Here is a 22,501-nt window from a genome sequence, read left to right on the forward strand (position 1 = left end):
CCATGTAAATCCCAAGCCTTTGAGCTTCTCTTGGTTTTGGTTGGGACCCTTATTTCAGTGACTGCAGCTTATGATACCCAGCCTCTGTTCAGTCTTGCAGCTCATCAAGTCCCAGAAGCTTCCAAACAAGCTGGTGATAGTTCTGGAAACAGAAAAAGAGAAAACACAGCGGAAGGAATATGTTTTTTCTGATTCCAAGGTACATACATGGTGTTTATTTCCTGCCAGCCTGGAGTAGGTACACAGGTGGGAGTGGAACATGGGGCATTCCTTGGTAGAAAGCTGAACTGTTAAAGGACAGTAGTTGCCTTTGTAAAAAATATTTTCTCCTTTGCTCTGGAAACATCCAGAAAATTAGCAAGTATACTGTCTAAAGGGAGATACTGGACACCTAAATACTGTCACTGAGGCTGGAGGACAGAGCAAGCACTGAGGAGAAGCAAGGTGTCGATATGGCCACTGTGCAAAGGTTCATATAGACAAAGAGGGAAGAAAAGATTTTTTTCTGACCAGCTCAGCATTTGTTAAAACAAAGCTAAATGACTAAAAAAGCACCACAGGAAAGGCAGCCTCTTGAAAGGTTTCGGGATAGTGCAGAGCTAATCTGCCCTTCAAGTGTGCTGGGAATTTTTTGGTTCAGCTGGTTTTTCAAGAGGTCATGTCAGAGGAGTTAAGTATCTAATTAATTTTCTCTGCTTCTCCCTGTCTAGAAGAGAGAAGGGTTCTGCCAGCTTCTGCAGCAGATGAAGAATAAACACTCGGAGCAACCAGAGCCTGATATGATCACCATCTTCATTGGCACCTGGAATATGGGTATGGGCTCTCTTCTGCCATGGGCACTCCTTCAGACACTGCCTAAAGGTGTGCTCAGCTGGCACGACGAGCTCCAGACTCTCTGTGTTCCATGGCAGGTCTGTACACCAGGGGAAGAGCTGATATCTAGACTTACTCTTGCATGTGGTTTGACACTTCTCGTGGTTCCACTCAAAGGACCATGAAGTTGTCCCTGTTGGGTACTGAAGGATTGCTTCAGTGACAGTGGCTGGCACAAAGGTGGTGCAGCAGCGCACAACATCCACCACCATGCTGAAAGGACAGGAGCAATTCCACAAACTGCACATCAGCTGCTCTCATTTGACTAGGGGCAGTTCATGTCCAGCCTGGGAAGACAGCTGAGTGTCTGTGGTACTTAGAGAAGGGTGAGGACAGTGGAATATAGGTTATTTTTCTCCTTTTTGGGACGGAAGCCTGGTTCAGCTGCTGTGAGCTGAGCTGTCTGTGCTTTGCCATCCTTAAGGAATAAGGTCAAGGCAGTGGCAGACCAGGAGGAGTACAGCTCCTTGCCTTTACTCCTGACTAGCCTTGGCCTTGGAGAGCTGATCCACAAGAGGCAGGTGGTCAAAGCAGAATCACTCCTTTCTCAGTGACACAAGTAGGGGTAACATCATTGTCATCTTAGAACAGTGTGCCCTGGCTGATACAAAAGTGATACAAGATGTGAAGCCCATAATTTCTGTCCCCATGTGTTATCTTCATCCTAGTTTTGACAAGATATGCTCTTACTTCTTTTGGTGTTTGATGTGTTAATAAAAGGTGCAGCCCCACCCCCAAAGAAGATCACCTCCTGGTTCCTCTCCAAGGGGCAGGGGAAGACCCGTGATGACACTGCTGACTACATCCCTCATGACATCTATGTGATTGGCACCCAGGAGGACCCCCAGGGGGAGAAGGAATGGCTGGAGACCCTAAGGCAATCTCTGCAGGAAATCACCAGTATCAGCTTCAAAGTGGTGAGGGGTTATTCCAGCTATTGCATGGAACTCGGGAGATGAGGGTATACATGTTGTACATGTAAAAGAGATGGGAATAGGTGGGATTTTGCCTGTACCTCCTCCCTTTCCCTCCCTTTATTGTCATTGAACTTGCTATTGGAGGAGTCAGGAAGCCTGCAGCCACAGTGCAGGTTGGCAGGTATTTACAGAAATACAACCTCTACCCTTCCCATTCCTGCAGATAGCCATCCATACCCTCTGGAATATCAGGATTGTTGTCCTGGCCAAGCCAGAACATGAGAACCGCATCAGCCACATCTGCACAGCCAATGTGAAGACAGGCATTGCCAACACGCTGGGTGAGGCACGGGCAGGTCCTGCCCAGACAGCTGTGATCTGCTCAGCCCACATGGAACAGCTCTTCTTCTCCAACACTCCTTGGGCAACATTTATGTGACACTCCTAAAGTTACATTCCACTAGCACTGATTGTATTTTACCCTGTAAGAGAGGAAGTCTATTTGTGTGTATACTTAGTATGAATATATATATATATATATTTATTTATATTCCCAGCAAACACTTTTGACTGGCTATTGGATTGCTCTTTCTTGGGTTTCACAAGGAAGTTGCACTTCTCTCTCTTCAACTAATTTTTTAGCACCCTTAAAAATTTGTTCCCACAATCTGTGCTGTATGCACTAAGTTTTTCTGTGCTGAATAAGTGAATTTCTCTTCTCCATCCTCCACTTCACATGTGCTAGGTGCTATGTGCTTTATTATCTTTGCTAGACTCAGCCTGGAGGTGTATTAATTTTTTGGCATTTTTGGCTTCCCTTTTGCCAGGTAATAAAGGAGCAGTGGGGGTGTCATTCATGTTTAATGGAACCTCCTTTGGGTTTGTTAACAGCCATTTGACTTCAGGAAGTGAAAAGAAGCACAGGTAAGATACATCCTCCCCTCTCAGAAATGGTTGTTGAGCCAGGGTGAAATTCTCTGGGCCATGTTTGGAAGGAGGGCCCACCAGACAGGCACAAACATGCTTTCCTGACCATAAAAAAAATTGTTTAATGTCTCCTGGGAGGACATTTAAACAAGGGCCTTCTGGTGTGTGGCCATACCACATGGGTGCAGGGGAAACAGACAGTAAAATTATTTCAGAGCCAAGTGTAAAAGTCTCACACAACACTTGCATGACCTGTCATGAAAACCCACTGCATGAGGAAAACAGTTCCATGATCTACAGTGTTTTGGAGAAATGTGGAAAGGCTTTTCCAATCCCAAAATAATCCCCAAAAGGGGACTGACTTTCTCATCACTGTAGGCAGTGCTGTGAGCCCTAGGACACAGCTGAGAAAGATCCTTCAGGAATACCAGGAGGGAGGTGTAGAACAGGAATATCCTCGCAGTGATTAATTCTCTATACCCAGCTGTGAAATAAGGGTTCGTGGATTAGGTTCAGGTCAGCACAGGACTGGAAGGCAAAGATCCTGGCACCACTGGGAGATCAGTGCCCACACTGGGAGGAGCTGGAGCAGTTGGAAGGAGTGGTTTAGAAAGTGAAAAGGACTTGAAGAGTTTGGCCTTATCATCTTTCCCAGTCCAGGAAACAGATGGTGTGGAATTTCTGCACAGGGTCTTTGCTACTGATGAAGTTAACATCTATGGAAGGGTTCCTCAGGGCCTGGAAGAGCTGCCAAAATCTAGTTATGTGTTTGCTGCTGAAATCTGAAGGAAACAATCTAATGCTGGGTTTCTAGGACATGTAGCTCAGAAAAGCACAGCCCCAGAAGGCAGCAGAAGTGGCCTCAGGAGCACATTCCCTGGGCCTGTCTGCTGGGGTGGCAAATTCTCAGTTTCTGATCTGCTCAGCTCCTCTGTAGCTGCTGAATTGGACCAGCTCCCACCTGGTAAAGCTGCAGCCTCTTCTCCATTTGGAAATTCCATCGCAATTTAGGATGTCAGGCAGATGTTTCTTGTCTTGACAGACGCAACCAGAACTACATGAACATCCTGCGCTTCCTGACACTGGGAGATAAGAAACTGAGTCCATTTAACATCACTCATCGCTTTACTCATCTTTTCTGGCTGGGAGACTTGAACTACCGTGTGGAACAGCCCCCAACGGTGCGGGACACTGCGGGAAGCCCTGCAGGGACAGCACACTGTTGCTATAGAAGTGCTCTCTTCTTCCAATCTAGGGCAAAATGGAAAAAAGAGGGGAGACAGAAGGGATCCCCAGGGCATGAGTGTGGCCCCATTTGAGGGAGAGTAAGGAAATCCCCTTTGCCCTCTCCAAGGATTAATGGACCCAGGAATGCCATCTGGCACACTTTACTGCTTCAGGCAGCCTCAATTCCCCAAACCTCCCAACTTTCCTTCCCACTGTGAAGAAGCATCTGTCCCTGAATGGCTCAATCTAGAGACTGCATTTCTGCTCTGGTTGGTGAGCTTGGAATGGTTCAAACAAGCCTTCAGGAACAGGCGAGCCATCATAAATCCTGGATAGGCTTCAGTATGCGGGAGAAAACACCAAGCTCGGTGTTAATGTGCATGTGGTTGTGAGTGTGTGTTCTTGTGCAGGGGATGTGTGGGCATTTCAATACCTGTTTTGATAGATAAATGTTCCACCACAAAGGCTGGGGCTTTTCAGTGAAGGGAAGGGTGGGGAAGTGGCAGGGGCTACAGCGCTGTCAAACAGTTCAGGAGCACTCACCAGTTTACCCATGAAGGGAGTATTTATATGAAGGTTTTGCATCATCTACAGCTCTGCTGTTTCCCTGTTGGCAGGAAGCAGAGAATATTATCCAGAAGATCAGGCAGCAGCAGTATCCGGAGCTGCTGGCTTTCGACCAGCTTCTCCTCGAGAGAAGAGACCAAAAGGTGTTCCTGCAGTTCGGTGAGATCCTGCACTGGCTGGCAGGTTCCTCTGCTACATCCACCAACTTTCTCTGCCAGCCCCAGCATGGGGCAGGGTGTACCAGGCAGTGGCTCTCTTGCCCAGGTGAGGGCTTCCAGTGGCCAAGCTGTAACAGAGCTCTTTCCCTGTTTTAGAGGAAGAGGAGATTACTTTTGCTCCAACCTACCGCTTTGAGAGAGGCACCCGGGAGAAGTATGCATATACCAAGCAAAAAGCTACAGGGGTAGGTGAAAACTGATTTCCCTTCAGAGGTATAGGGCAGAGCTGTGACAGCAACTACTGCAGAAGAAAGTGACTTAAATCAATCTCTGTGTTTTCAGCCCTTGTAGTGTTTTGAAAGGAGTCAATACAAACAAAAAGACTTGACACAACTATATAGTGCTTGGGTGAATTTCCTGTTCTTTTGTGAACTGGCCCTTTCCATTCTTCTTGACATTACTTCTCCTTTGGTTTGCAGATGAAGTACAATTTGCCATCCTGGTGTGATCGAGTGCTCTGGAAATCCTACCCCATGGTGCACGTTGTGTGTCAGTCCTATGGTGGGTGGAGAACAGATTGTCGATAGCAAGGCAACCAGTCTGAAACGGAAATGATTCAGAACAGAATCTGTAGGATCTCCCTGCACTGCCAGGCACTCAGCATAGAGGGACCTGATGTTAAACCAGGCAGTGGGGAGCCAAAATCTCTCAACCTTACAGGGTTGGGAATTCATTCTGTTATTCTTTTATATGCTGAACACCACCTGGACAGTTGCAGCTGTCCAGCTTTAGGCCATACTGTAGGATCACTTTACATCAGTTATTTCTTGGCAGCAACCACCACTTTTCCTGTGCAGTCACTACCAGGAACTCCTGACAGTGAGTGCCAGCAGGACAGACCCTGTGTGCACAGTCCAGTCTGCAGACTGGAGCTGCAAACACATCTCTTGTATCAAATCATATTCCAGAAGAACTGTGTGGTGTCAAGAGTCTATTTCCTCTCCTGCTGAGAAGCATCACTAAAGTGCAGTGCAGGGAAAGAAAAAGCCACAAAACCTGTTTAAAAAAAGACTCAAATACCAGTTCCTGAAATGTCATTGGCTATATGTAGGACTGAGCATCTGAGTATGTTGTTCGTGGTTTCCTATGCATGAACTGGGAGCAGGGCTGTGAAAATCTGTCAGGGATAAGGCAGGCTGATCTGATCACAGAGACCATGATGCTGAGGTGTGGGGTTGAATAGGCACCTCTGGAATGATTGGGTTTGCTGGAACTCGGTGTGTGCTTAGATCCAATCAGGCCTTGCTCACTCACTGTTAACCTTGGTCCAGGAGTTGCTTTGTAGCACTGAAGTAGCACCAGTGTATTCTTGTGTGATTTTCCTGCCATATTAGAGCTATAATTAGCTGTGCATGTTGCAGAGGTAACCAGGAAGCCTGTAAGGGCTTTTTGTACTGGAGGAATCTAACACTGACAGTCATCTACAAAACAGTACAGTAAAATGGTGTCCCTTAAACAAATCTTTCTGTATTCTGACACAAGAATTACAGTCATGTGTACTGACATGAGTTTATGTAAAGAAACACTTTTGACTAGAGACAGTTACCAAAGAGACGTTTATGCTTTCTGGAAAATTACTGAATAATATTTCTTTGGCAGTGATCTCTCCGGAGCAGGGCAGTAACCATCCTCCCTTTCTCATTGGCAGGCTGTACCACTGACATCATGACAAGTGACCACAGTCCTGTGTTTGCCACCTTTGAAGTGGGAGTCACCTCACAGTTTGTTTCCAAGAATGGTCAGTCGGGTTGGGTGCACGTGTACCATCTTCACCTTGGATACAGAATGCAGTACTTTGTATATGCTGAGAGAAAAACCTGATTCTTTAATACTTTAAGACTCTTAAAAAGTCCATTGAAAAAAGCCCTCTTTTTATCTCCTGCTGAAAGTGACATTATTTTCCCTTCCTCTTTCCTAGACTCCAAATACACAGATTCCCAAGGGGAGATAGAGTTCCTACATTGCTACGCTACTCTGAAGACCAAGTCCCAGACCAAGTTCTACATTGAGTTTCACTCTAGCTGCTTAGAAAGTATGGGTTTGCCCATCTTTATTGTTTCTGTCAAAGTTTTCTGAGTGTTTGGATTAGTTCTCCTTCTTCTTGCTCAGATCTAAAAATATAGCTATGTGGATCATTCGTTCTACTGCAAAAAAAGGGATGTCCTAAAGATTTGCTGTAGTTTGCAAGACATTCTATACTGTCAGCTATACAATCCAAACCACACAGCCAAGGTAGCTGTAATCCATGCTTAGACATGTAGCCTTCCAAGAGTTTTTCCACCTTGTTTGTCAATCTGATAATTTCTTTCTTGATGGGAAACATGTATTGTTCTTGTTTATCACACAGAAAATACCTATATAGCAAAGACATGATTGATTACATTTCTAATTGTGCCTACTACAAATGATCAGGTGATTTCAAAATAAAGCATCTGCATTATGCTAACAAAAATATTTTAAAATAATTGAATTAAACTGGTTTAACAAAGAATAAGTCAGAGTATCAACTAAATGGGAAATGAATGCTAGTGATGTGACTTTGTAAGTGGGACTGTGTACCCTGCAGCACTGCAAATTTCACTGCCTGTGCCCATGCTGTGGGGCTGTGTCTCAGCTGTTTATGTAACATAAGCCTACGTGCCCTTGCTGTGGGTTTTTTAAAGCAATTTCCCATCACAGATCTGCTCTTTTAAGTGGGACAGCAAGCCTTTGGTGGATGCTTCATCACATTATTGCATGTCAGAGCGCTGTGTCAAAGACAGTTCCATAAAAGATTATTTTTTGGCTGTATAAAAATTTGCATAAATTTCTATGGAAACAGTGTATTACGAATCTTAAATTAGAATTTCAAAAGCATGCTATCTTGAGTGGCGTAGGAAGAGCTGTCATGTTCTTATCCTCCAGTCCATGTATGCACTGAGCTCCTCAGTGCCAAGTTTAACTGCAAAATAAAACCATTTAACAATGCTCTAGCAAAACCACTTGCAAATTTACTGTGTAAAAATTCATCCAAAACTCAGACTTTAAGCTTCTTAATACTTTTAAAATTTGCGTCCAAGTAGGAAAATGATTGTAGGCTCTTTGGAGACATAGTGAAGAGGATTTGTAGCCCAGTACTTGCTGTCTCTTCCCTGGTAAACTCCTTTCTTGTCCCTTTGCAGGCTTTGTAAAGAGCCAGGAAGGAGAAAATGAGGATGGAAATGAAGGGGAGCTTGTGGTAAAGTTCGTCGAGGCACTTCCAAAGGTAAACTGGGACTATATATTCATATGGAAGAGAAGCTTCCGCTTTCATCCCATAAGCAACATTATGTCTTTTACTTTCATGAATACTATTTTCAGGAACATTGTTGTGGTCTTGTTTCCACTCAAAGGGACTGTAAGAATGCAGGATGGGCTTAGGCTAAGCAGAGTGTTGTAAGCAGGAAAAGACTTTCATGTCAGTGTACTTACATCTCTATCGAGAATTTTGCTGGCATGATTATGCCATTCAGAACCATGACTTTTTTCTTACTTTTTAGTGAACATAATGTTGGTTTAAGCAGGCCCATTTTCTTTAGTTTTAAATGGAAAATAAAACATCTTGAACAGTAACTCTGCTCTGAAGTTTATTTGCCTGGTCAGACAAAACTTTCTCTTGGTATATTTTAGAAAAGTTGATTAAATATTTGTTACCTGTGTTAAAAAGAACATCAGTGGCCAGAAGTAGTGTTCTGTGTGTCAGTATCAGACACAAGTCCTGTCCTTGAGATCAGAGCTGTTCTTCATTTCTTGGCATGGTGGAAGTTGAAAAAACTACAAGAGCTCCTGGATTTGGAGCAAATGTGCATGTCAATACCCTTCTAAATAGCCCAGAAGAAGTGCTGACTTTGGAAAGAATGCCTTACACTGGAGAAAGGCTCTACAGTAAGCGATTACAACAACAGCTAGATAGATTTTTGGGAACAGACTGTAATCAGAGTGCAGATGCCTTCCTCCTCAGGCAATTTTCAGTCCTGGACTACAGTAGAAAACTGCAGCTCATCCCATGAGTGTCAGATTTGTAGCATTCCGTTCACTGTGCTGGGACTCAAAGAGTGCAGCCTTCTACCACAGATATCCAGATATTATCAGAAGCTGATCCTGGAGGTGACATGATACCCTCATGGGTTTATCCAGCAGTTTTCTCCTCATTTGGGACTGAGTCCCAGGGAGAAGTGTGCTCCTGTCAACCATGTATTGTATTGACACACCTTAACTTGTCTTTGCAGCTGACTCCAATTATTTCAGACCCGGAATACCTACTGGATCAACATATCCTTATCAGCATTAAGTCATCAGACAGTGATGAATCTTACGGTAAGTGCTTAGCTCTAAAGTTCTGGATGAATCAAAATCTACTTAGATTCTTCCAAACCACTGAAAGAGTGGGAGAGAACAGAAGTAACTTTTATAGACTGAACATCTATGATTTAGAACTCAACATACACAGAAATACACTGTGGGCAATATTTTGTGAAGTAATTATGATTCAAGGAATATGAACTCAAAGCAACAACCTGTGTGAGCCTTACCAGCTCTGAAAGAGCAGTGGTTTAAAAAGAAAGTTAGAAACAAACTAAATCAGGAGTCAGCATATGTTTATTCAGAACATACAAATCCTGTTTCACTTGCACTTAATTGAGGCATTTCTCCTGGCTACAGAAAGTATTTGGCTGTGCTTGTGGATCCCAGATTCTCACCAGCCAGAGATTGCAGTCCTTGTCCACAGAAGGTTCTTTGCCTAAGCAGCCATAGGCTCATCTTTTCCTTACCAGCAGTGGAAGCTCAGAACCCTGAAGTTTCCCACAGATATCTTCAATGCCCAAATCCTTCACACATACATGAAGTGAAATAAATGCCCCTAATTTCTCAGGAGATATTATGCTCCTTACTGTGATCCAAAGCAAATTCTCTCCAGTAATCACAGACCTGTCAGTGCATTGGTAGTACATGACACAAAATATTTCAGTGCTTAGTTTCTCAGTCCCAGCCTCACTGTCTCCCTGTTGTCTTTTAGGGGAAGGCTGCATTGCCTTGCGAATAGAAGCAACAGAATCCTTAGCTCCCATCCATACTGTGCTGACACACCATGGGGAGAAAACAGGGATCTTCCAAGGAGAAATCAAGTTACAAACGTCACAAGGAAAACAGAGAGAGAAACTGTATGGTAAGGAGCATCATCATTTCTGCAATGCTTGTGCTAGAGAATCTCACTTCAAAAGATTTCTGATAGCTGTCAAGGAATTGAAAATTATCTCTGCAGTGCCTGTAGTCACAGAGAGTGCTTTTGATGCTGAGTGCAAGGAGGTGTGAGTATGGTTAACTCTTAAGAACATACCTGTACTCTTTCAGGAAGACACAATATTAGATTCCTTGGGGTTTTTCATAATTCATGTAAATTCAGTGGACTGAGAGAGCCCCCTGTCTGTCACCAGCGTTGCTTTTATTGAATGGGGATACCTGACTTCCACTTGTGACGTGACACACTCCATGCCAAGCTCTCTCTGCTCCAGACATCCTGGGGAGCAAAGAGTATGTCAGGCTCTCAATGAGCAGTCCTTAGCTAGAAGATCACAAACTTTGCTTTTTTCACCTTGCTAATCTGTTGTTCTTGTTCAGAGTAGAGAAGCAGCCATTTACAATTATTAATGACATTTGCAATTATTCTCAATGGTAAAATGAATGTATGTGGCTGTTTGGTGGGTTATGACCTTTGTATTTCAAGACACACATTTCTTCCTCTGTCAACAAGGCATGACATGTATTAGTGGGCAGTTGAAAACATAACAGCAACAACAGTTAAAAACAGTTTAAAACTGTCCATCACTCTGATGGACAAAGAGAGATGTCTTAATGAACACGGGAACAAAGAAAACTTGAGCAGCCAGACTCTGGAGATATGTGTGCCCCTTCTTTCCTTCAGATTTTGTTAAGATTGAACGTGATGAGATCACTGGGCAGAAACCAAAGAACATCGGCAATTTAGAGCCTAACAAAGACTGGGATCAGACTGACAGGTAAAGGGCAAGTGGGTAAGTCAGTTCCAGAGAAATAGTTGGCACCATAAATGCAAAGTTGGGCTTGCTGTGGGAGCAGCATCAACAGGTGTGCTGAGCACTGGGAAGCTGCTTTGTGGCTATCTGGTCAGGACGGGTCAATGCTCTTGTGCCCAAAGCTTCAAAAGCTGAGAATACATTAGCCACACCGGGTCGCTGCACCCACTTGAAAAAGGCCCTTTAATTTCCAACAGAAAGTCAAAATCTACTCATCTAATGGCCAGAGAGGCAGCAGCCATCGCTCGCTACTGGGGGAGTGCTGTCCCTTCTCCAGACAGCCTGGGAAAGGAGGATATCTTACGGTAACCTTGCCACCTTATCTCTGACAGCTCGGGGTGGGAAACTATGCTCAAACTGCCTGGCTTTTCCTTTCCAAGAGTCATAGGGTGAGTCTGGGTAAGGCTGTCCATTCACCTGTTTGCACTGGGGCTTCTCCTTGCAGGCAGCTTCCAGCTGAGCCCAGAAACCCATGACAGCCCCTGTATGTGGCTGCAAAGCTGAGTGCTCTCTGCAACCTGGAAAGGGAAGCATCTGCCACAGCCACAGGAACTATTTTGGGCGTGGGGGAGGTGGTCTTGACCCAGCTGCTTCCTCTCCAGTGACCAAGGAGAGTGAGGCACTAACAGGACTCCCACTTATTCCCTAATTCTGAAGCAACAGTGACAGAAAATAAAAGTAAAAAAACAGTAGGTGGTATTGAATCTAAGCAGTCAGTGGGCACAGACACCTTTGTAGCTGGCAGGGAGACAAAAACCCTAAATGTATTTGTGCATGTACCTCCCTAACAATATTTCTTCTCTTAAGCAGCTCCACCCCCACAGACATCAGCAACCCCAACTACCTGGGCATGGCTGCCTTCTCTCAGGAGCCCTCTGCAACCTGCCAGCTTAAGCAGACACCTTCATCAGAGCAGACACTTTCCCTCTGGAACTATGAGCAGCAGTCCAAAGAGAACACCTCCCTAATGGGGCAGAGTCAGTCATCCTCCACATCACCCTCCTTGTCACCTCTATCTCCAAAACCATCCCTCCAAGCTACAGCAAACAGAAGCATTTGTAGTTGGAGTCAAGAGTACCAGTGAGTGTTTGAGTTTTGCACTGAGGCTGGGCCCCTCTCTCCTGTCATGTTTCATTATCTGTTTAGAGAGTTCAAGGTGTAACATATTCTTTATATATTTTATCTCTAGAAATAGGAAGATAAGTGAAGGTCACAAGTGCAGACTGCATAATCAAAGAAAACCAGTGTAGCAGTTCCTCAGACTTTTGTGAAAGGAAAGCCAAAGATAATGAGTTAAACTTACAATTAAATAATGAAATCTTAGAATCACAGGTTGGATTTGGATTGGAATGGACCTTAAAGCTCATCTCATTCCACCTCTGTCATGGGCAGGGACACCTTCCACTATCCCAGGATGCTCCAGGCCCCATGCAACCTGGCCTTAGACACTTCCAGGGATGGGGCAGCCACTGCTTCCCTGTGCCAGGGCCTCAGCACCCTTCTTTCTAACATCTAAATCTCTCCTATTTTAAAACTTCCTCCTTGTCCTGTCACTATCTGCACTCTCCTTCCTTTGTGTAAGTTCCCTCTAGGCACTAGAAGGCTGCAGTGAAGACTCCTTGGAGTCTTCTCCAGACTGAACAACCTCAGTTGTCTCAGCCTGATATATGTAGGTTTAATTCTCTACCAAGAGAAGAGAAGGAGAACTTTACAAAGTTGACTGTAATAACAAAGAAGAAAAGTGGGGAGAGTGACACAGATCTTCCCCTGGATGGGAAGGAGAGGTCCTTCATGTGTTAGACGTGAAGTCCTTTCACTGAATCTCTACTGGCACTATGCAAATATCCAGCTTGCTGCAGAAGCTAGACTCCATATACTGTTTCTATCACAAGCCTTGATGCGGAATTTCCATCTGGCAAGTGAAAATATCCCATCCCAGCTTAGTGAGATGATGAGGCTACTTCACCCTAGTGCATGTGCGCAATGTGTCCTTGCTGCAGACCTCTTCACAGCCAAGAGACAGCTGCTCTCTGAGCTGGGCTGGAGCTCCCTGGTAAATGGGTGTGGCACTCCAGAAGTCAAAACTTGCAGTGGTCAGAGTTGCCAGCACTGCTTGGGACTGTTCTGTACCTGGCAGTGCTCCATCATCGCTCAGCTCTCTCTGCTCCTGCATGCAGACTGCCAGAGAAGAGCTTGAGACAAGGAACACAACTCATTTGAAGACACCCAAAGAACATGTGCCACTCACCTCTGTTCCAGTCTGTTCAGTGATTTGTGATCTGTGGCTGATTTTTAAAGTAATTTGAAGGTGAAAGCCTGGCCAAATCAGGTCGAGTGACCCAAACCCACAGGACCTGCTGTGTCCCATTGTACAGCTGTGCTGTCATTCCAAACTGAGCTGCAGCTCAAAGGGCTCTGCTGAGAATGCACATGGATTGTCTCACTCTACAGCAGAGCCATTACTCTTACACTGTGCATTTGGGTGCATTAATGAAATTTATGCCTTCCTTAGGAATACCATGCTGCATTGGTAGCAAGAGGAGATTGACCTAGTTGTAAAATGCCACAGTACATGATGTGAGCTCTTATTTTTAATCTCTAGACAACCATTTCCATCCTCTCTACCAGATCTGAAGATTATTATTAATATTCAAATTCAGATTTGTGTGTGTTGCAGAGTCATCAAAGGACCTGGCACAGTTTGCTCAGTAGTTTATCTGTTTAAAAAGAAGTCAAACATCACTTTGCAGGACTGTAACCTAGCAGGGAGTTTACACACTGGGAGTTTACACACTATTGGCTATGCATATTTGCTCTCTGCTGTCATGTTACTAATGATTAAACAAAGTAAAAACAGTGCACACTTCTGTTCTCTCTCCCTGAGTTTAATTGTTTTTCTGTTGCCCCTTTAGGCAGCCAGTTTAATTTGCTCACAGTATTCATGTCCTCTCTAAATCAGCCAGTGACTCTCTTGCCTGCTCTTTACAAGTCTCCTTTTCACCCTGCTTCCATGACTGCAGGCCACCTGACATGGGGAAATCCACAGCAGAGCCTGTGCCACAGGAGGAGGGGCAGCAAAGGCCAGAGATGTTTGAGAACCCACTGTACGGCTCCATGAGCTCCAAGGGCAAGGTGGCCCCCAAGAAAGAGCAGGAATATCCCAAGGCCTTGCGGAAAGAGCAGCCATCACTGCCTGAGCAGAGCTGTCATCTCACAAAGCCACAGGAGCCTGACTGCAGCAAAACCTCTGGCAAACAGCCATCGCCACCTTTCCTGGTGCCCACACAGCGATTCCGGTCCTACACCTCCCCCTTCCAATTGGAAGAAAAGAATACAGCGGAAAAGAGCCAAGGCAAACCAAAGATGACAACACCATTGGAAAACTCAGCACCTCTCAAAAAAATCGTGAAACCATCAAGGGCTGAAGTCAGCCTGAGCATCCAGGGACAGCAGAACAAGCCGCCACTTCCCTCCAAGAGCCGGGCAGTGCTGGACATGCAGAACTCCAAGGGCCGTGACTATCGGGACAGTTCAGAGCTGCCGCACTCCGGGAAGCACCGCATGGAGGAGGGCCCAGTCAGCAGGACAACTGCACCAGTGCGTTACTCGCGGGAGTGAAGTGGGGTGGAAGTTGTCTTGGCTGTGACGTCGCTGTGACTGGAGTAGTATTGGCTTAGGCACTAAGTCCTCACTCCATGGTTCCTTCCAAGCTCACTGCTGTCCCACAAACCTGCAGGGCTTGCAGAGCAGGGGGTGCCAGGGAATATCCTAAAGCAGTATTGCTGCAGAGGATGGCGTGTTGTGAAACTATGGCTTAGCTTTGCAGGCATTTTTACATTCCTCTGGACTGTTTAAGCCTGGTGGTCCACAAGAGGAATGCAAATAGTCAGTACCTTGCTATGTCTTGTTTTGGGTGTACTGTGCTGTTCCTGAAAGTGGCTGATCCTGGCCTGATAGCACAAATCTGTTGTATTGGGCAATGGATTTGTTTTTCTGTAAGTAATAAAGAGATGATTAAAAGTATTTAGTAGTTAGTGGTAAACACTTAGCAACTTAGAACAGTGTGTCCAAAACCATTACTGAACCCTCTACTGAAATAATCAGAAATATACTTTCCTGGGCTGGTGGGTTTATTTTTTGTGGTTTGGTTTGGGTTTGTGAGAGCTGTAAGAGCTGTATGAGAAGGAGTAGGGGAGGCCTTAGTAAGTGCATTTGGGAGAAAAAGCCCACTTGAGTGGGCTGTATGATTTTTTCTTCTCCATCTCCATCAAAACTTGTAGAATTGACAATATACAAGCTGATGTCTCCTCTTGTCTCTACAGTGAACACAACACAGCAGCTGGTGGAACCCTAGGAGGAATCCTGATGGGAAGAACAATGGAGACTACTGCTTTGTTCACACTGATGTCCTCTAGTTTGGTTCTAAAAAAGACTGAGGAATTTTCTTTTTGAGGGTGTAGCCCTCCCTGTCATTATGGAAATATTCTAGCTGAGAAGTTTATCCTATGTTGCTCAGACCAAGAGGGGCCAGGACCACAATACCAAATGCAAGTTATTCTTTTGAGTGTCACTTTGGTACTTCCATTAAGAGGCAGGTGGCCAAGTACATGCATTAGTAAATGTTTTGGAAAAGAGGACGGTACGGTACAAGGACTAGGAGATGGAAGGGGTGCACTGAAAGAACCCCCTTCCTACAGAAGAGAGATTTCTATTTTGTGTTACAGGATTCCTGTTAAAGAGTGATATGTAAAAGAAGGCATCTTAAAAGTGGTACAGCTCCAAAAGCATGTCATATCCTTGGAGCAAGGAGGTCAGGGAGGGTGGGGAAAGAGTCTGAATAGCAGATACTGATGCAGGTCACACGCTCTCAATAGAGCAAGCCTTGCCTGGAGCTCCGGGCTGCATCTGTGCACCACCCAGGGGACACAGCAAGTGAGGGCCGGCCCGTGGCACCGGGGCTTCTTTTCCTTCAAGCAGGCCCTGGTTTGATACCCCAACAAACAGAAGGAAACACCAGAACAACAGGCAGAAAAAGGGGAAGAGAAAGGGTCCATGGCTGCCTGGAGGGGCAGACAGCAGCACCCCAGCCTGCCTGGAAGCAAGCACTTTGCTTTAGAGGACACTGGCCAGCTGGTTCTGGAGCATTATTAACATATTAATGCTGACCTTACTGTACACTTTTGTTCATTGACTGAGAATGAATAATGTTAACATACTTGTCATTTCTGTTATATTCGTGTTAAATATTAATGCTGTGGTTACTATTAGGCTAAGCCTGTTGTGTCTTAATCACTGCTATTGTTTCCATGTTGATTACTTAAAAAATAATAAAATAGTCACTTTTCTGGTCATTCTTTATTGAAAATTCAGAACTGCCTGTCACATGATTCAGCTTTAGGTGGGTGTTACACCAGCTTGCTCAGTGACAGTAGTCCCTGCCCAGAGAAAACACCAAAGGCACCAAGGAGAGCAGGGAAGACATGACGAGGATGACTGAGAATGCATCTGTCTGTCTGCACAGATCTTTCGTGGATATAGCTGGTTTGAAAACTACAGGACCTGTTAGCAGGTACAGTTACTAATTGTGTGAGTGTAGAAAAGGTACAGTAATTTTACTGGAGGAGAAGAGGCCTAGCAAAGGTTTGTGAGAATGGGTGGAAGAGGACAACCTGTAGGTAGAAATCTTTCAAGAGGAGATGATTTTGTGCCATGCAGGTTGGAGTTTTGAGGCATCATTATGGAAGCACCTGGCTCTCCAACCTACAAATCAGCAAGAGAAACCATGAGCTTACATTCCACTTGCTTTATTCACCAGAACCCTCTCTGTGTAATCACCATAGTTCAGTAGCTTAGGTATTTCCCTGGCCCTGGGGAGCATTTCACTTTTCCAGGTTGCAGAAGAAGTTGTGTGGCCACCAAGTAAAACCTCCCTGGAGCAGGTGAGCTTTCTGTCCAATACAGAGAGTTAGATCAGTTCCCAGTAATTTTGGGCTGTGTTCTTCTATGTGTGGAGAGGGGAGTAGAGTAAGCTTTCTATAAAAATTATTAACTTCTTAACAATGAGACAAGCTCAGATTTTTTTGGTTAAATCCCTGACTCCCTAAACTGTAAAAAATAAAGTATATTCCCCAAAGTTTAGAAACTAAAAGCTGGATATAAAACAAATATAGCTTTCTGTGTAAACATTATCCTAATTAGGAATGCTGCTTAAATTGTGCACAGATTTGCATATGAACAGAGTTTGAGAACATTGGACTTGCTAAGGCATAAAAATCTATCCAGGTATTTAATTTGGCCTGCCCTTTAGAAAGGCGTGTTGCTGGGGGAGAAAAGCAGCTCTCTTCCAAGTTTCCAGCAGAAAAAAACCTACATTCCTATTCCTATGCTAAAAATGGACTGCCTACCCACTTGGGGTTCCAAAGATAGTCTGATGGAATGGTGGCAAATGCCACCGGGCTTTGTGCAAGTGGACAGTATTCTAAAGAAGGCTCTGTAAAAAGCTTTCTGAAGCCTCTCTGGATGAGAGTCTGCTCAGGTGAACAGCTTAGACATGGAGTGGAGAAGTGGGACAAGTGGTAAGACACTACACAGTACTTGTCTCTGTGGCCAGACTGGCTGTGCCTTGCGATGGTAGAAGTGGTAACAACAGCTGTGGGAGCTTGGAAGATGAGAATATCAGAAAACTGAATTTAACAGATAAGTCTGGTGCTTCTGTTTGTTTTATTTAATTTTCAATTTCTGTCACAAAGCCTCTAAGATGATACCTATTGGTTTTACTGCCTTGAACCACATGAAAGCAGAACTGAACACAGCTGCTACTTTCTCTGACATCCCTGAGTCTGAGACCTTCTTGCCAAACTAGGCACATTTCTCTCCCCCCTCTGCTGTTGTCCACTTAAGTTGGTACAGGCAGTATGAGCAAAAAACGTGAACTGAAGGATAAGAGTTGTCCAGAAATGTACTGATTTCCCCCAGATGTATTATCTATCCATAACCTTCTGGCATCCTTTAGTTTAAGTTCTTAAAATAGCTGGAGTCTTTTTGTACTTATTTCCATGGAGACCCAGCTGTCAAAAATGCCTGAAGTTCCCAGCTACAGGATGTAATGCTGCAGAACACAGTAAGTTTTAAACTCCCTATTTCCTGCCTGCACCTGTTGCACCTAACACCAATTTCCTTGTCCTCTTGGTGTACAACTACCACAGGGCATCTTTAAGCCTTTCCCTAAGATGTTGCAGGCGACACATTTTCTTCCTGATAAAGGTAGGATCTTAGAGAAAATGGCTCAAAGAAGAGGAAAAACGGCAGGAAAACCAAATTAAGTTGAGTTACTCACTCCAAAATAGCAAGGGGGTAATTTTGATGTTAGAAATTATGTTGCTTAAGCCTGTAATCTACTTGGACCAAGCACCCTTTTTCTGTACAGCTTAAAACTAACCATTTAGTCACTATCCTCCCACTTGTTTTTAAAATTAAAGGTTTGCTATAATTCTACAATGTTTTTCTGTTGTCCTTGTGATAATACAATAATACTCCATGTGATTAAAGGGACATATTGTCCAGAAATTAATTGATTCATCCCCAGACCAAGCTCCTTATTTTTATAACATTGTGAAGGCTCAGATATTTACGTGTGAATAAACTGTGGGTTTATTCTGTTGGTCAGGACTAACTGACCAAGGTGACACAGGACAGTTCCCAGAGATCTCCTAACCAGTATCAGCAGATAGATTAGAAATAGACAGTACCCAGATATTTTCCTTTTATTTATGTACTCTCTTCCTGAAAGAGATCTACACTTTCCCTGTGGGATATTTGCCAAGAGACTCTGTCCCTGCTGTCATTTGTGATGTTCCTTGCTGATAACACAGATCAGAGGTGCAGCCAGTGGGCTGGGCTTGGGGAAGTGAGGGGTGCTGCAAAGCCTCTTCATCATCAGCTACATCTGTGTGGTTCTCATGTTGTTGAGGCTGAAGTATTTAGTGATGGGGTCAATGGCTTTGCCTGTTCTCTGTGCCCAGCTGGCACTGTCTTATATGTTGGTCACACCTGCCACCAGAGGGCTGCTTCAGTCCCCAGGGCATTCCTGCAAGGCCTATGGAAGGATTCACTATGCAAGTGCTACAGAATAATCCAAATGCTCCTTTCAATGTGCAGGAAAGGTGTTAGCTGCAGAGGTACAAGATGTTCTTTCTAAATATACATGTAAGCAAACATCAAGTTATTATTCACATGAATATGAAAAAGATCCTCCTAACTCCACAGTGTGTGCATGGTGTTGCTTCAAATGAGGCTCCTAATAAAAAGTATTTTAAGATTGCATTTGTGTTAAACTACTGAAGTTTCTAAGAAATTCTTTCAGAGTTGAATCCCAGGTTGACAGAAGAGATTTCTTTTTGCCTACTGTAATTTGCTATATTTTTTTCTGCATTATCTTATTATGCATCATCACAAAGCATTATCTCATTATGCATCACCAAATTTCCCTGAACTTCTGTTCTCAGTTCATTATCATTATTGAGTTTCATTAATTTTATTTGCAGATAATCTTTGCTCTAGCACCAGTGTACCCTTTAAGATCAAAACTAACTGGCATTCTTCTATAACTCTCAGAAAGCTGTGATCAGAACTGTTTTACAAACCCCAGTATTGCAGAACCCATCACAAAAACCAGACATGGGACTGCTGAATGTGGGGCTTGGACTGGAGAAACTCCAGAGGCCCATCCAGATTCAGCTATTCCATACCTGTGTGGTTCTATTTAACTGAGACCATTCTGTGCCAGGGATGGTAATCTGCTACACATTACAGTTATTATTAACACTTTACTGCATTTTTTCTCAAGGTCTGGTCTAGATTACATAGAAAACAAATTAGTCTCTCTTACCATGAAGTATTAGATTATATCATAACTAATAAAGATGGCACAAAACAGGGTAGTAAATGTTGGGCTCAAGAGAGGATGCATGGATGGAAATGGATGAAGGTGTCCAGCAACATGGAGAAAGGTTACAAAAAAAGCAACTAACAAAGACTTTGTGGAAGGACAGGAAACCCAGCAGAAAGGAGGTGAGTGAAAGCTCTCTCTCATAGAAACAGGTCAAACAAGAGAAGAAAGTAAGGGCAGCAAAGAGACTGGAAAATTAAATAGAGACCTTTGCAGCACAAAGGATGGAGAGCTAGCACAGAATTTATGTCTGCTCCATACTTCACAGTAATTTGCACCTTGACATTAAGGCTTGAAGTACAAAGAAAATGACCAGGTGTAGGATATGTTCCCCTCTTTTCAAAGATAAACTGAAGATCCAAAACAAAGCTGAATTCAAAAATGGTGTTCTGAGTGTAACTTTGGGAAGAACACTGGTGATCAGCATCTTCCCAGAAAACTAACATTTCTGGTTCCCAGAGAGGAAGCAGTAAAGGAAGCAAGTGAATCTGAGCAGCAAGCTTCAGGGAAACATCCCATTGGAAACTGCTCCACTCACCTTGCAGCAGGGATCCATTTTGTCACCTGAGTGTCAGTCACAACACAGCCAGCTCAGAATCAGAACTGGGCTGGAGGGAGCCCTGATGGGACCCTGCAATCCACTCATCACACCAGCAAAGACTAAATAATAATAGGCTAAATAATAGTTTAATAATAAACTACAAAATCCTTCATCATGTTTTCAAGTGGCCTTATAAACCTCCAGTAGGAGAGATTCTCATCTGCCTCAAGCACCCTGTTTTGAGCTTCACCAGCTTTTACCAGCCCTTCCTCATCTGTAGCAGACATTTTTTTGGGTTTATTTTGGCCCTTTCAGTGTAATCCTGTCCTGCATGAACAAGCAGATCAGGGCATTGCCTAATTTTTCTGATACACATATTTACATAGTGCTGTCACGTTTCCCATAAGTCTTCTCCTTGTTAGGGTAAACAATTCCAACTGTCCAAGTCTTTCTTCTGGATCAAATCTCCTAAATACATTTGTCATTCCTGCTGGGCTTCTTTGACATTCTCAATTCTTCCTGAAATGTGCTGGCTAAAGCTGGACACATCTCCACCAGAAGTCCTGTTTTTCCCTCTATGGATGTGGAGTGCAATATTCATTGCACTCAATATTCAAGCAGTTTTTGCTTCTTCACAGCAGAAAGAGCTTTCTGAAAAGCAGGTTAATTTGTTGGTAGTCTGAAATTTTTACTCCTGAATTAGAATGTTGAACAAATTGCCAGATTTTGCTGCTGGTGGTGGCAGAAAGGTGCTTCCAGTGAAGACTCCACTTTCATCCAGAACAAGCTGTTTATTGTCACGTGTTCTTGCAGTTCTTATAGGTATAAAAGGAAAGCAGGATGACAGATGATGGCATGGTGCAGGGATGTGCTGTTGGAAAGACTTTCAGAAACCTCATATATATTTAAGAATATTGTACTGGAGTGGAAAAAGCATTGTTAGCAGGCACTGTAAAGAAAAATCAAGATATCCTACCCACAGATTACAGAAATGTGGACATCTGTAACATTGTGTGATTTTTATAAATTCAAACATATACAGATGACAATTAATTTCAGTCCTTCCCCTTGGAACATTCTAGCAACTGCTGTAAACAGTAAAATGTGCAATGTTTGAAGTAATTAATTTATCTAATGCTTGAGGACACTTTTTTTTCCCCCCATGTCATTTCTACTCACACTGATTCTTCTTCCTGCCCTGCTGAAAGAAATAGGGGACAATTATTTTCCCTCCCAGTTTCAGAGAGAAAAGCCTGCTCTCAAAGATGAGCTGAAGGATTTCTTGAGTCTGATCCCTATATTCCTGTATCTTTGTCTTTTCCTTTTCCTCATGCTTTGGTTGCTTTCTTCTTTCTCTGCAAAGGATTAAGATGTAGAGAAGAAGATATGATAGGATGAATTTCTCTCATCACTACCCTTCAGGAGTTCAGTAACTATAGTTGTAGAATTAGGACTTAACCTTACAGTTGCTATAAACGACCCAGACCCTGAGTGGGAAAGAGTTATAAAAGTTTTATTGAGCACAATAAAAAAACTTGCAAAGCAAAAGGGACAGCACTGGGAGCATGGCCAAACGCCAGAGGCTCATACACAAAATGATGGCTCCACCTTTTGTACCCCTGGGATTGCTTCAGCTTTTTGCATATTTATTTTGATTTCACATAGTCTTGCCCCATGTCACTCTTGCCAGTGCCCACGTAATTTCATCAGGTCATCAGGGCCATCACTGGATGAAGTTCTATTACTTTAAAGGTTGTGTCTCAAAGGTTTGGTTAGCAACAATCTGCCCAATGTAAAACTCATAAATCCGCATTACAACATACAAAACCATCCTTGTGAAAACCATCCTCACAACTAGGCCGTTTTAACAACATCAACCACTTTACAACACATACCATTATCTTTATATTAACAACATTATAATATTTAGTATCAATTAATATAATGCCCTGTGAAAGCCAATTCCCATTAACTTGTTTCTCACACAGTTACAGGTAATTTTAAGTTTTTAAACAACTAATTTGATTTTATGATGTATAAGTAGAATGAAATAGGTTGTGCGCTTACACTTGGCCAAATTAGCTTTAGAGAAAATACACATAACCTTGTTCATTGTGTACTTCATAAGACAGAGCTGTGCATGAGCTATTATTAACTCAACCAGCAGCACACTCTCATCCAGTCTAATAATCTAGTGAATCATCTCTTTCATG

The 22,501-nt window shown here is 43.6% G+C and overlaps 1 protein-coding gene across 3 annotated transcripts in view; it reads left to right on the plus strand.

The window, feature by feature from the left end:
- INPP5D (inositol polyphosphate-5-phosphatase D) overlaps positions 1–16,141 on the plus strand; it is a 51,350-nt gene extending 35,209 nt beyond the window's left edge. For 2 of the 3 annotated variants that reach the window (XM_014258344.2, XM_088060866.1), the window contains 19 exons: positions 93–199; positions 711–813; positions 1,594–1,790; positions 2,014–2,131; positions 2,618–2,714; positions 3,760–3,898; positions 4,562–4,670; positions 4,826–4,914; positions 5,149–5,230; positions 6,378–6,467; positions 6,648–6,761; positions 7,891–7,973; positions 8,977–9,064; positions 9,765–9,914; positions 10,671–10,764; positions 10,998–11,105; positions 11,611–11,880; positions 13,821–14,397; positions 15,123–16,141. In XM_014258344.2, coding sequence (XP_014113819.1) covers positions 93–199; positions 711–813; positions 1,594–1,790; positions 2,014–2,131; positions 2,618–2,714; positions 3,760–3,898; positions 4,562–4,670; positions 4,826–4,914; positions 5,149–5,230; positions 6,378–6,467; positions 6,648–6,761; positions 7,891–7,973; positions 8,977–9,064; positions 9,765–9,914; positions 10,671–10,764; positions 10,998–11,105; positions 11,611–11,880; positions 13,821–14,397; positions 15,123–15,125 — 2,618 coding nt within the window. In that variant the 3' untranslated portion in view covers positions 15,126–16,141. The remainder of the gene's footprint in view (positions 1–92; positions 200–710; positions 814–1,593; positions 1,791–2,013; positions 2,132–2,617; positions 2,715–3,759; positions 3,899–4,561; positions 4,671–4,825; positions 4,915–5,148; positions 5,231–6,377; positions 6,468–6,647; positions 6,762–7,890; positions 7,974–8,976; positions 9,065–9,764; positions 9,915–10,670; positions 10,765–10,997; positions 11,106–11,610; positions 11,881–13,820; positions 14,398–15,122) is intronic. The other variant, XM_088060867.1, reaches the window with a different exon arrangement.
- The last annotated feature ends 6,360 nt before the right edge of the window (positions 16,142–22,501 follow it).

Source organism: Pseudopodoces humilis, chromosome 11 (assembly GCF_049639895.1).
Source record: "Pseudopodoces humilis isolate 2021_Gansu_Grassland_sample_001 chromosome 11, ASM4963989v1, whole genome shotgun sequence".
In the NCBI taxonomy this organism is placed as follows: Eukaryota; Metazoa; Chordata; class Aves; order Passeriformes; family Paridae; genus Pseudopodoces; species Pseudopodoces humilis.